General features: G+C 43.3%; 1 protein-coding gene across 1 annotated transcript in view; it reads left to right on the top strand.

Annotated features, from left to right (window-relative positions):
- The window catches only part of LOC139380288 (dynein axonemal heavy chain 5-like), a 63,779-nt gene that overhangs the window by 35,268 nt on the left and 15,037 nt on the right, over positions 1-13,474 (top strand). Inside the window, exons 40-53 of the mRNA XM_071122861.1 lie at positions 211-318; positions 1,042-1,195; positions 1,315-1,461; positions 2,197-2,438; positions 3,776-3,952; positions 4,328-4,532; positions 6,964-7,106; positions 9,599-9,733; positions 9,990-10,112; positions 10,281-10,494; positions 10,840-11,063; positions 11,933-12,131; positions 12,551-12,723; positions 13,178-13,308. Coding sequence (XP_070978962.1) covers positions 211-318; positions 1,042-1,195; positions 1,315-1,461; positions 2,197-2,438; positions 3,776-3,952; positions 4,328-4,532; positions 6,964-7,106; positions 9,599-9,733; positions 9,990-10,112; positions 10,281-10,494; positions 10,840-11,063; positions 11,933-12,131; positions 12,551-12,723; positions 13,178-13,308 — 2,375 coding nt within the window. The remainder of the gene's footprint in view (positions 1-210; positions 319-1,041; positions 1,196-1,314; positions 1,462-2,196; positions 2,439-3,775; positions 3,953-4,327; positions 4,533-6,963; positions 7,107-9,598; positions 9,734-9,989; positions 10,113-10,280; positions 10,495-10,839; positions 11,064-11,932; positions 12,132-12,550; positions 12,724-13,177; positions 13,309-13,474) is intronic.

Genomic DNA, 13,474 nt, shown 5'->3' with positions numbered 1-13,474 from the left:
CAGATTGTTATTTTTTTCATATACTATTCTGTAATACATGAATAATGATTTCATCTTCAGTGAGGTGTAACATAACAGAAGTGGCATCGTGGTTAACGTCACTGACATAATACTATATGTGTATGACATAATACTGACTTCACTGACATAATACTATATGTGTGTGACATAATACTGACTTCACTGACATAATACTATATGTGTTGACAGATAGATGAAGACGAGCCGTTGTTCCTCAGCCTGATAGAGGACCTCTTCCCTGGGATCCAGCTGGATAAAGCAGGCTTCTCAGAGCTGGAGACAGCTATCGACAAACAGGTGAGAGAACATTTTATATAACATAATCCCTTTACATTAAGTTTGAAAATTCTCCCTGTTACTCTGAAGTCTATCAACTATAAAAAATAATTGACCCAATAAATTACTGGGAGTTTATATATGGAGTGTGCGACTCTCTTTTATTTTGATAGTTTAAGGTTTATTCGCCGTTAGTCAGCACCTCCACACTAAATAATTTTGCACACCCAGCTCATGTTTTTGACTCTGAAGCCTATCTACATGTAGTTTCTCATAACCCTCCTCCTTACACTGGTTCTCTCCTGTCCTCACCACCCATCTCTTCTCCGTTTCCCTACAGTACATTTGACATTTGAGTAATTTAGCAGACGCTCTCATCCAGAGCGACTTACATGAGCAATGCCTTGTTCAAGGGCACATCAACATGTTTTTTTACCTCGTCACCTCAGGGATTCGAACCAGCGAACTTTTGGTTACTGGCCCAACGCTCTTACGCGCAAGGCTACATGCCTCCCCCACAGTATAATACCGAGTTTAAGGGATGAATCTGTCTTGGTATTAGCCTTAATACCATAGTAGCATAAAATCTTTTTTCGATTTAAATGTGAGGTAAGGATTTATTTGTATTAACATGAAGAGTTCACCTCACTGTCTTCCATTGTTCTCTATACTGTAGGTGGAGGAGTCCGGTCTCATAACATGAAGAGTTCACCTCACTCTCTTCCATTGTTCTCTATACTGTAGGTGGCAGAGGCAGGTTTGATCAGCCACCCTCCATGGAAGCTGAAGGTGATTCAGCTGTTTGAGACCCAGAGGGTCCGCCATGGCATGATGGCCCTGGGGCCCAGCGGAGCAGGAAAAACCACCTGCATTCACACCCTGATGAGAGCCATGACAGGTGAGAAACATCCCCATCAAAACACTGGACTTATTTTACCTTATTTACTTCCCCATGGCAGTCATACTTAACTAAAAGTTGTGTTAAGTGAATGTGTGTGTGTGTGTTTGCACCCACAGACTGCGGCCAGCCACACAGAGAGATGCGTATGAACCCCAAAGCGATCACCGCCCCTCAGATGTTTGGCCGTCTAGATGTAGCTACCAATGACTGGACTGACGGCATCTTCTCTACCCTGTGGAGGAAGACCCTGAGAGCCAAGAAAGGTGGCATATTTTTATATATTGTGTGTTTTTGTTCTGCCTTGTTATTGTGAGTAATACATTGTTATTGATTATTATTGCATTGTTGGGTTTTGAGTTTGCGAGAAAGGCATTTCACTGTGCTTGTGCATGTGACATTAGAAGGACTTATACGGTCCTTGCTTTACTCATGTATTTTTTTATTTAACTAGGCAAGTCGGTTAAGAACAAATTCTTATTTACAATGACGGCCTACCAAAAGGCAAAGGGCCTCCTGCGGGACAGGGGCTGGGATGTAAAAAAAAAATATATATATAAATATATATGAGAAAACACACATCACGACAAGCGAGACACCACTACATAAAGAAACCTAAGACAACAACATAGCATGGTAGCAACACAACATCCCTGCAGCACAACATGGTAGCAGCACAAAACATGGTACAAACATTATTCGGCGTAGACAACAGCACAAAGGGCAAGAAGGTAGAGGCAACATGCAAGTTTACTCAAGCATTAGACATGTTAGAGCATGAACCCACATACAGTGCATACCGTATAGTCTCTATGAAATTCTTGTAGAACAAAGGGGCAGACCATTTCCATGTTTTTCAATATTCTCATATCTTTCTATTAATTTCCCTATCATTTCCCTATAGTTTTACTAAAAGTGATATTCTAATATGCTCTGACCTCCATAGTTGATTTTGATTAGTTAAATAAGCAGACTGGTTCTAATGTCTCTCTCCTCTGCAGGGGAGCACATCTGGATAGTACTAGATGGACCAGTAGATGCTATCTGGATAGAGAACCTCAACTCTGTACTGGATGACAACAGGACTCTGACCCTGGCCAATGGAGACAGGATCCCCATGGCCCCCAACTGCAAGATCGTGTTTGAGCCCCACAACATCGACAACGCCTCGCCTGCCACCGTGTCTCGTAACGGAATGGTGTTCATGAGCTCTTCTGTGCTCAACTGGAGCCCCATTCTGGAGGTGGGCACAGGAACCTTTTTTCTCACTCTTTATCAGTGGATACAAATGTGTGTGTGTGCGTACATCCATTAGCGAGGCTACGTACAGACACCTGTTAGTCAGGCTGATTGAGGTAGTATGTACATGTAGATATGGTTAAAGTGACTATGCATATATGATGAACAGAGAGTAGCAGTAGCGTAAAAGAGGGGATGGCGGGTTGTGGGTGGTGGGACACAATGCAGATATCCCGGTTAGCCAATGTGCGGGAGCACTGGTTGGTCGGCCCAATTGAGGTAGTATGTACATGAATGTATAGTTAAAGTGACTATGCCTATATGATGAACAGAGAGGAGCAGCAGCGTAAAAGAGGGGTTGGGGGGGGAACACAATGCAAATAGTCCGGGTAGCCATTTGATTACCTGTTCAGGAGTCTTATGGCTTGGGGGTAAAAACTGTTGAGAAGCCTTTTTGTCCTAGACTTGGCACTCCGGTACCGCTTGCCATGCGGTAGTAGAGAAAAACATTTTTTAGGGCCTTCCTCTGACACCGCCTGGTGTAGAGGTCCTGGATGGCAGGCAGCTTAGCTCCAGTGATGTACTGGGCCATACGCACTACCCTCTGTAGTGCCTTGCGGTCGGAGGCCGAGCAATTGCCATACCAGGCAGTGATGCTGGTATGTTGCAGCTGTAGAACCTTTTGAGGATCTCAGGACCCATGCCAAATCTTTTTAGTTTCCTGAGGGGGAATAGGCATTGTCGTGCCCTCTTCACGACCATCTTGGTGTGTTTGGACCATTTTAGTTTGTTGGTGATGTGGACACCAAGGAACTTGAAACTCTCAACCTGCTCCACTACAGCCCCGTCGATGAGAATGGGGGCGTGCTCGGTCCTCCTTTTCCTGTAGTCCACAATCATCTCCTTAGTCTTGGTTATGTTGAGGGATATCTTTGTCTGTGTGTGTATATTTGTGTATGTGTGTATCTTTGTCTGTGTATGTATCTTTGTCTATGTGTGTATGTGTGCATGTGTGCATCTTTGTCTGTGTGTGTATCTTTGTCTGTGTGTGAATATTTGTCTGTGTGTGTATATTTGTGTATCTTTGTCTGTGTGTGTATCTTTGTGTATATCTTTGTCTGTGTGTGTGTGTATGTGTGTATATTTGTGTATATCTTTGTGTGTGTATATTTGTGTATATTTGTGTATGTGTGTATCTTTGTCTGTGTATGTGTGCATATTTGTGTATATCTTTGTCTGTGTGTGTGTATATTTGTGTATATCTTTGTTTGTGTGTGTGTATATTTGTGTATGTGTGTATCTTTGTCTACATGTATACATGTGTGTTTTGTCCCCATGCAGGGCTGGCTGAAGAAGCGTTCCCGTCAGGAGGGAGAGGTGCTGAGAGAGCTGTTCTCCTCTTCCTTCCCAGAGCTCTACCGGTTCACTGTTCGCTGTCTGGAGTGCAAGATTGACATGCTGGAGGCCTTCGTCATCATGCAGAGCATCAACATGCTGCAGGGCCTCATCCCCGCCAAGGTAGACACCCGGAAACCTCCATATTCCAACCATATTAAAAACCCTGCAGAAAGGGGATAATATCCGTACATCACTGAGCTCTATGAATACTGTTGGAGTGAATTGCCCCACATTCCTCATAGAGACAAATTGGAATGTTCTAATGCCTAACTGATTTCATTAATCCTGTCATTGTGTTTCCTTAAGCACTCTTTTCAATTACTGTTGGACTGTAACTCTCTGGACTCTGCATCTATGTGAGGGTGGATTTCCATTTCCCTTTACTGTAGGTGACTGATTAATTTGAGTACCAAGTAGGAAATATAGTAGATCTAATGATGTAGAAGGGTTTTGGTACAGTATGTTGTGTTGATAGTGACTGTTGTTGTGGTCCAGGAGCAGTGTGGGGAGGTGTCCAGGCAGCATGTGGAGCGTCTCTATGTGTTTGCTCTCATGTGGAGCATCGGAGCTTTACTGGAGCTGGAAGACAGGAGGAAGATGGAGAGCTGGCTCCGTGGCAACGACAACATCCATCTGGACCTCCCAGACATACCATCAGACAGCGAGGACACCATGTTCGACTACCACGTCACTACAGGCGGTGAGGGGTTCATGTTCAGTAGACAGACTCCAAAAACTCAACACACACTCAGTCCTCTTTTTACTGTTATGGAAGACACAGTGAACAAAAAAATGAACACAACATGTAAAGTGTTTCATGAGCTGAAATAAAAGATCCCAAAATGTTCCATATGCACAAAAAGCTTAAGTTTACATGTCTGTTAGGGAGCATTTCTCCTTTGCCAAGATAATCCATCCACCTGACAGGTGTGGCATATCAAGAAGATGATTTAACAGCATGATCCTTACACAGGTGCACCTTGTGCTGTGGACAATAAAAGGCCACTCTAAAATGTACAGTTTTATCACACAACACAATGCCACCGATGTCTCAAGTTTTGAGGGAGCGTGGAATTGGCATGATGACTGCAGGAATTTCAGAGCTGTTGCCTGAGAATGTAATGTTCATACCATACTGTACCATAATGTCATTTTCGAGAATTTGGCAGTACGTCCAACCGGCCTCGCAACCGCATACCACGTGTAACCACGTCAGCCCAGGACCTCCTCATCCGGCTTCTTCACCTGCGGGATCGTCTGAGACCAGCCACTCGGACAGCTGATGAAGAATTTCTGCACAAACTGTCAGTAATTGTCTCAGGGAAGCTCATCTGTGTGCTCGCCGTCCTCACCAGGGTCTTGACATGACTGAAGTTCGGCGTCGTAACCGACTTCAAATGCTCTCCTTCGGTGGCCACTGGTATGCTGGAGAAGTGTGCTCTTCACTGATGAATCCCGGTTTCAACTGTACCGGGCAGATGGCGTCGTGTGGGCGAGCGGTTTGCTGATGTCAACGTTGTGAACAGAGTGCCCCATTGTGGCGGTGGGCTTATAGTATGGACAGGCATAAGCTACGGACAATGAACACAATTGCATTTTATCAATGACAATTTGAATCCACAGAGATACTGTGACGATATCCTGAGGCCCATTGTCATACCATTCATACGCTGCCATCACCTCATGTTTCCGCATGATAATGCACGGCCCCATGTCGCAAGGATCTGTACACAATTCCTTGAAAGGGAAAACGTCCCAGTTCTTCCATGGCCTGCGTACTCACAATGTCAACCATTGAGCACGTTTGGGATGCTCTGGATCAATGTGTACAACAGCGTGTTCCAGTTCCTGCCAATATCCAGCAACTTTGCACAGCAATTGAAAATGAGTGGGACAACATTCCACAGGCCACAATCGACAGCCTGATCGACTCTATGCGAATGAGATATGTCGCGCAGCATCTGCTCACACCAGATACGGACTGGTTTTCTGATCCACACCCCTCCTTTTTCTTTTAAGATATCTGTCACCAACATATGTATATCTGTATTCCCAGTCATGTGAAATCCATAGATTAGTTCATTAATCTATTTCAAATTACTGATTTCCTTATATGATCTGCAACTCAGGAAAATCTTTGAAATTGTTGCATCTTGTGTTTGTTTTTGTTCAGTGTAGATCATAAGATCATATTGGTCTTTCACAGTGCTCTTGCTCAATTATAAATATCACCTCATTGAGAGATGAGAGATCTCTCATTAAACCATCACTATGCGTTAAATTCACCTGCACAGCTGATGTTAGTGTTACCTTAGTCCTGCTTGCTACCAGTCTTTCATGATATGTTCACCCTCCGGTGGGTATTATCATCAGAAAAACGTTGTCCTTTTTGAACAGAATAAGGGTCATTTATCTATTTGACAGTCATTCTTTACAACTGAACTAAAGTATTTCCATCTGAAGACATCATGGATGGTGAAAATTCCATCTGAAGACATCGTGGATGGTGAAAATTCCATCTGAAGACATCGTGGATGGTGAAAATTCCATCTGAAGACATCGTGGATGGTGAAAATTCCATCTGAAGACATCGTGGATGGTGAAAATTCCATCTGAAGACATCGTGGATGGTGAAAATTCCATCTGAAGACATCGTGGATGGTGAAAATTCCATCTGAAGACATCGTGGATGGTGAAAATTCCATCTGAAGACATCGTGGATGGTGAAAATTCCATCTGAAGACATCGTGGATGGTGAAAATTCCATCTGAAGACATCGTGGATGGTGAAAATTCCATCTGAAGACATCGTGGATGGTGAAAATTCCATCTGAAGACATCGTGGATGGTGAAAATTCCATCTGAAGACATTATGGATGGTGAAAATTCCATCTGAAGACATCGTGGATGGTGAAAATTCCATCTGAAGACATTATGGATGGTGAAAATTCCATCTGAAGACATCGTGGATGGTGAAAATTCCATCTGAAGACATTATGGATGGTGAAAATTCCATCTGAAGACATCGTGGATGGTGAAAATTCCATCTGAAGACATTATGGATGGTGTTCATGATGCTCGTATTATTTGTTTTTCAATGACTTATTCTTGTATGTCCTCCTGTGTGTGCAGGTCAGTGGGTCCACTGGAACACACGGGTAGAGGAGTACATCTACCCGTCAGACCTCACCCCAGAGTACGGATCCATCCTGGTCCCCAACGTAGACAATGTCCGCACTGACTTCCTCATCCAGACCATCGCCAAACAGGGCAAGGTGGGTGTCCATATTCACAAAGGAGTAGTAGTGCTGATCTAGGATCAAGTCCCCTTTGTACACTATATATAAAAAAGTATGTGGACACCCCTTCAAATTTCAGCCACACCCATTGTTGACAGGTCTATAAAATTGAGCACACATCCATGAAATCTCCATAGACAAACATTGGTAGTAAAATGGCCTTACGGCTGAGCTCAGTGACACTTCAACGTGGCACCGCCATAGCATGCCACCTTTCCAACAAGTCAGTTCGTCAAATTTCTGCCCTGGTCAACTGTAAGTGCTGTTATTGTGAAGTGGAAACGTCATGGAGCAACAACGGCTCAGCCACGAAGTGGTAGGCCCCACAAGCTCACAGAACTGGACCTCCGCGTGTTGAAGCGTGTAGCTCGTAAAGATCGTCTGTCCTCTGTTGCAACACTCACTACCGAGTTCCAAACTGCCTCTGGAAGCAATGTCAGCACAATAACTGTTCGTCGGGAACTTCATGAAATGGTATTCCAAGGCCGAGCAGCCAAACACAAGACAAGCATCGGCTGGAGTGGTGTAAAGCTCGCCGCCAGTGGACGTACGCTAATCCGGGTTTGGCCGAATGCATAGTGCCAACTGTAAAGTTTGGTGGAGGAGGAATTATGGTCTGAGGCTGTTTTTCATGGTTCGGGCTCAGCCCCTTAGTTCCAGTGAAGGGAAAACGCTACAGCATACAATGACATTCTAGACAATTCTGTGCTTCCAACTTTGTGGCAAAAGTTTGGGGAAGGCTCTTTCCTGTTTCAGCATGACAATGCCCTCGTGCACAAAGCAACCATACAGAAATGGTTTGTTGAGATCGGTGTTGAACTTGACTGGGCTACATGGAGTCCTGACCTCAACCCCATCGATCACCTTCGGGATGAATTGGAATGCCAGGCCAAATCGCCCAACATCACTAATGCTCTTGTAGCTGAAGTCACTGCAGTAATGTTCCAACATCTAGTGGAAAGCCTTCCCAGAAGAGTGGAGGCTGTTATAGCAGCAAAGGGGGGACCAACTCCATATTAATGCCAATGGTTTTGGAATGAAATGTTCAATGAGCAGGTGTCCACATACTTTTGGTAATGTAGTGTATATACAGTGCATTCAGAAAGTATTCAGACCCCTTACCTTTTTCCACATTTTGTTACGTTACAGCCTTATTATAAAATGTATTACATTTATTGTTTTCCTCATCAATCTACACACAATACCCCATAATGACAAAGCGAAAAGAGGTTTTTAGATTTTTTTTACCAACGTATTAAAACAATAAAACAGAAATACCTTATTTACATAAGTATTCAGACCTTTTGCTATGAGACTCAAAATTGAGCTCAAGTGCATCTTGTTTCCATTTATCATCCTTGAGATTTTTCTACAAGTTGATTGGAGTCCACCTGTGGTAAATTCAATTGATTGGACATGATTTGGAAAGGCAAACATCTGTTTATATAAGGTCCCGCAAAAACCAAGCCATGAGGTCGAAGGAATTGTCCGTAGAGCTCAGAGACAGGATTGTGTCAAGGCACAGGTCTGGGGAAGGGTACCAAAAAATGCATTGAAGGTCCCCAAGAACACAGTGGCCTCCATCATTCTTAAATGGAAAAGAGCTTCCAAGAGCTGGCCACCCGGCCAAACTGAGGAATCAGGGGAGAAGGCCCTTGGTCAGGGAGGTGACCAAGAACCCGATGGTCACTGACAGAGCTCCAGAGTTCCTCTGTGGAGATGGGAGAATCTTCCAGAAGGACAACCATCTCTGCAGCACTCCACCAGTCAGGCCTTTATGGTAGAGTGGCCAGACGGAAGCCACTCTTCAGTAAAAGGCACATGACAGCCCGCTTGGAGTTTGCCAAAAGGCATCTAAAGGACTCTCAGAACACGAGAAAAAGATTTTCTGGTCTGATAAAACCAAGATTGACCTCTGGCACCATCTCTACGGTGATGCATGGTGCTTGCCGCATCATGCTGTTGGGATGTTTTTCACCGGCAGGGACTGGGAGACCAGTCAGGATCGAGCTTGAGAGGATCCACGGAGAAGAATGGGAGAAACTCCCCAAATACAGATGTGCCAAGCTTGTAGCGTCATACCCAAAAAGACTCAAGACTGTAATCGCTGCCAAAGGTACAAAGTACTGAGTAAAGAGTCTGAATACTTATGTAAATTTTATATTTCAGTTTTCATTTTTAATACATTTGCACACAAAAAAAACTGTTTTGCTTTGTTTTTATGGGGTATTGGGTCCATTTTAGAATAAGACTGTAACGTAACAAAATGTGGAACAAGTGAAGGGGTCTAAATACTTTCCGAATTTACTGTATATTCTTATTATAATCTAAAATGATCCTATATCAGCAATCCTGTTCTGAGTGGACACGTATTGTTCATTTGGCTTGTATGTGGAGGATAAATTACCCCCTAGCCATGTGATCTTGGTCAGATCCTCAAGAGTAATCCCTTCCTCGTTTTGTCGCAGGCTGTGTTGTTGATCGGAGAGCAAGGCACAGCCAAGACCGTCATCATCAAGGGATACATGTCAAAGTACGACCCCGAAACTCACATGGCCAAGAGTCTCAACTTCTCCTCCGCCACAACTCCACTCATGTTCCAGGTATTACACCTCCAAAACAACACCACACACTTCCTGCTCTTTCCTCTAACTTTTCAACTTTTAGATGGGTAGGACTTTCTAAGATCAGTTGTGAATGAATGAAAATGTTTTCCAGTCACTTGTCAGAAAGTTTATCTACTACTTCAGGTCTATGCAACATTTATTTACAGTAACATTACTTCAAATGTGTGTTTTGTTCCTTTAATTCACTGTCTGTAAAGATGAAACACTCAACCCAATCTTTCTTTCTTTCCAGCGGACTGTGGAAAGCTTTGTGGACAAGCGGGTGGGCACCACCTACGGCGCTCCTGCAGGGAAGAAGATGTCCGTCTTTGTGGACGACATCAACATGCCAGTCATCAACGAATGGGGAGATCAGGTCGGACTCATACTCAGCACTCGTTAAATCACCATAGCGAAAGCCCCAAAATTATAATTTTCCCATTTGTTAGCCTGGAAAACCTTACCATATGAAATTGCAATCCGAGAGTGTACAGCTTATTCTGCCTTTTTACCTAATTTCCTAATTTGACTCACCCCGTTTTAGGTCACCAATGAGATAGTCCGCCAGCTGATGGAACAGAACGGGTTCTTCAATCTGGAGAAGCCGGGGGAGTTCACCAATATAGTGGACATCCAGTTCCTGGCAGCGATGATCCACCCAGGGGGAGGCCGCAACGACATCCCACAGAGACTGAAGAGGCAGTTCTCCATCTTCAACTGCACCCTGCCCTCCAACACATCCATCGACAAGATATTTGGTGGGTTTGGCTCCTTTAAAAACTCTGGAATTGCATCTGTGTGGAGACTCTGTGGTTTATCTTCTTGATCAGTGTGAGTTTCCCTCTCCCCCTTTAGCATATTTAAAAAAGAAAATGTATGAATACCCTGTAATTTGAGTTACCAATACTACTTCTCATCCATTGACACTGGGCTTGTTTTCATTTTGACTCTATTAGATATCTATATATACATATATAATTACACCATTATATATATATATCTCAATAAAAACACTATTTTCTTTAACTTATTTACCTCAATGCTTCGCCCACCTTCATGTCGTCAACCCCTTTTCCCCTCACCTCATTTATTTCCCTGACCAGGAGTCATTGGGACAGGGCACTACTGTGCCTGGCGAGGCTTCACAGAAGAGGTGCGTGGAACTGTGGCCAAGCTGGTGCCGCTGACCCGTCGGCTGTGGCAAATGACCAAGGTCAAGATGCTGCCCACTCCGGCCAAGTTCCACTACATCTTCAACCTCAGAGACTTGTCCAGAGTCTGGCAGGGCATGCTCAACCCAACCGCTGAGTTGGTCAACTCTCTCACTGTGAGTCCATTAAAACTTCTAAAGAGAATTTGCGGTGACACTTTATTTGGATAGTCCATCTGTAGATGCGCTACAGACTATCAACTAACCCTAAACTTAACCCTTACCCTAACCCTTATTCTAAACTTAACCCTTACCCTAACCCTTATTCTAAACTTAACCCTTACCCTAACCCTTATTCTAAACTTAACCCTTACCCTAACCCTTATTCTAAACTTAACCCTTACCCTAACCCTTATTCTAAACCTAACCCTTACCCTAACCCTTATTCTAAACTTAACCCTTACCCTAACCCTTATTCTAAACTTAACCCTTACCCTAACCCTTATTCTAAACCTAACCCTTACCCTAACCCTTATTCTAAACCTAACCCTTATTCTAACCCTAAACTTAACCCTTACCCTAACCCTTATTCTAAACCTAACCCTTACCCTAACCCTAAACTTAACCCTTACCCTAACCCTTATTCTAAACTTAACCCTTACCCTAACCCTTATTCTAAACTTAACCCTTACCCTAACCCTTATTCTAAACCTAACCCTTACTGTAACCTTAGCAAGCAGCTGCTTATCAACAAATGGTTTGTTGATAGAATGACATGCTCTACAGATGGACTATCTGGACTATTCAAATAAAGTGTGACTGAATTTCCTCTTGAAATACATTAACATAAAAAAATCAATCAGTCAATCCAATACAACTAGAGGAATACATATCAAAAGGTTTCTCACTGGATCCAAAGGTCTGAATGAACTTCTGTCCTAAGTTACAGTAAGATTCTAGACATTTAATCAGCAGTCGTTCTGTGAATGTAGAGTTAACATTTCCATGAGATAACGTTTGTTTTATTTGGACCCTGTATGCTGTAGGTGTTGCTTCAGCTGTGGAAGCATGAGTGTAAGCGTGTGATCGCGGACCGGTTCACCATGGCAGAAGATGTAGCCTGGTTCGACAGGGCCCTGGCCAAGCTAGTAGAGGTGGAGCTAGGAGAGGAAGAGAGGGCTGTGGTCGACTTCGGAGTAGACGGCTACTTTGTTGACTTCCTAAGAGATGCTCCTGAAGCTACAGGTATAGCCAGAGCACCAGATACTGTATAGCCCCTTCACATACATACACTGTATCTATCCCATGTTCCTGCATTTACAGTTTCTGAACCCATATTGTCTATATTAAATATGTGCTGTATTTTTCTACCTTGTACTAAGGATTCAAACAGTACATTCTAAGATGGTGTGTTTAGCTGTATTATTATGTTGTAGACACTGCAGTTTAAAAAGGCAGGTTATGTGAATAAATACAGTAATTATATTATAATGATATTACATGAGTATATACAATAATACATAGAAAATAAATGTTTTATTTAAATTCAAAGTGCTTCAATATTGCCAAACCAAGAAAAACTAGCTGCGTGCTACATTAGCAGAGAGTTGGATCATTTGAATGAATAATCTGGCATAGACAATGACTCTCATTTTTTCCACCAGGTGAGGAGCCAGAGGATACAGACTTTGAGATGCCCAAGGTGTACGAGCCCATCGAGTCGCTTGAGAGCCTGATGGACAGGCTCAACATGTTCCTTGGCCAGTACAACGAGAGCATCAGAGGAGCTGGCATGGACATGGTGTTCTTCAGAGATGCTATGATGCACCTTGTCAAGGTAGAGGGAAACTGTCATTATGTTCACCTATAGGTGTTTATGAGCAATTATTACCACCTTTGTCTTGCATTATAGTGCATTGTGTATAGATCATAAGGTATTATAAACATGCTTATATCACATTACAAAGAGGGTCTTCATAAAAAGTATTACTAAACATTCACATTGGAAGCGTTTCAAAGGCTTAGCTATCTTAAAGTCAGTCACCACTGAGTGTACACATCAAATCTCTTGATATAAGAACAGAAAAGGAAGGTATCTCTCCCTCTATCTTTTTTTTTATTTAACTAGGCAAGTCAGTTAAGAACAAATTCTTATTTTCAATGACGGTCTAGGAACAGTGGGTTAACTGATTTGTACCTTGTCAGCTCGGGGATTTGAACTTGCAACTTTCCGGGTACTAGTCCAACGCTCTAACCACTAGGCTACCCTGGCGCCCCATGTCTTTCTGTAGATCTCCAGGATCATCCGCACCCCCAGAGGGAATGCCCTTCTGGTAGGAGTGGGGGGATCAGGCAAGCAGAGCCTGACTAAACTGGCTTCCTTCATCGCCGGATACAAGACCTTTCAGATCACACTAACACGGTACAGACACACCCTCCAATGTCTTTACTACATACTTCCTACTTCATACTAAGTAGTTTGCTAGGAAGGTTATTGGAACAGACACACGGTCTCATACAGTCCCTTTGTAACTGTAACAGGCGTTTATAATGTATTGAACGTGGTCATGCAGTTCTGTTGTCCTCCC

This window comes from Oncorhynchus clarkii, chromosome 2 (assembly GCF_045791955.1).
Source record: "Oncorhynchus clarkii lewisi isolate Uvic-CL-2024 chromosome 2, UVic_Ocla_1.0, whole genome shotgun sequence".
In the NCBI taxonomy this organism is placed as follows: domain Eukaryota; kingdom Metazoa; phylum Chordata; class Actinopteri; order Salmoniformes; family Salmonidae; genus Oncorhynchus; species Oncorhynchus clarkii.
The sequence above is the reverse complement of the archived record's forward strand: the minus strand, read 5'-3'. Positions and strand labels throughout refer to the sequence as shown.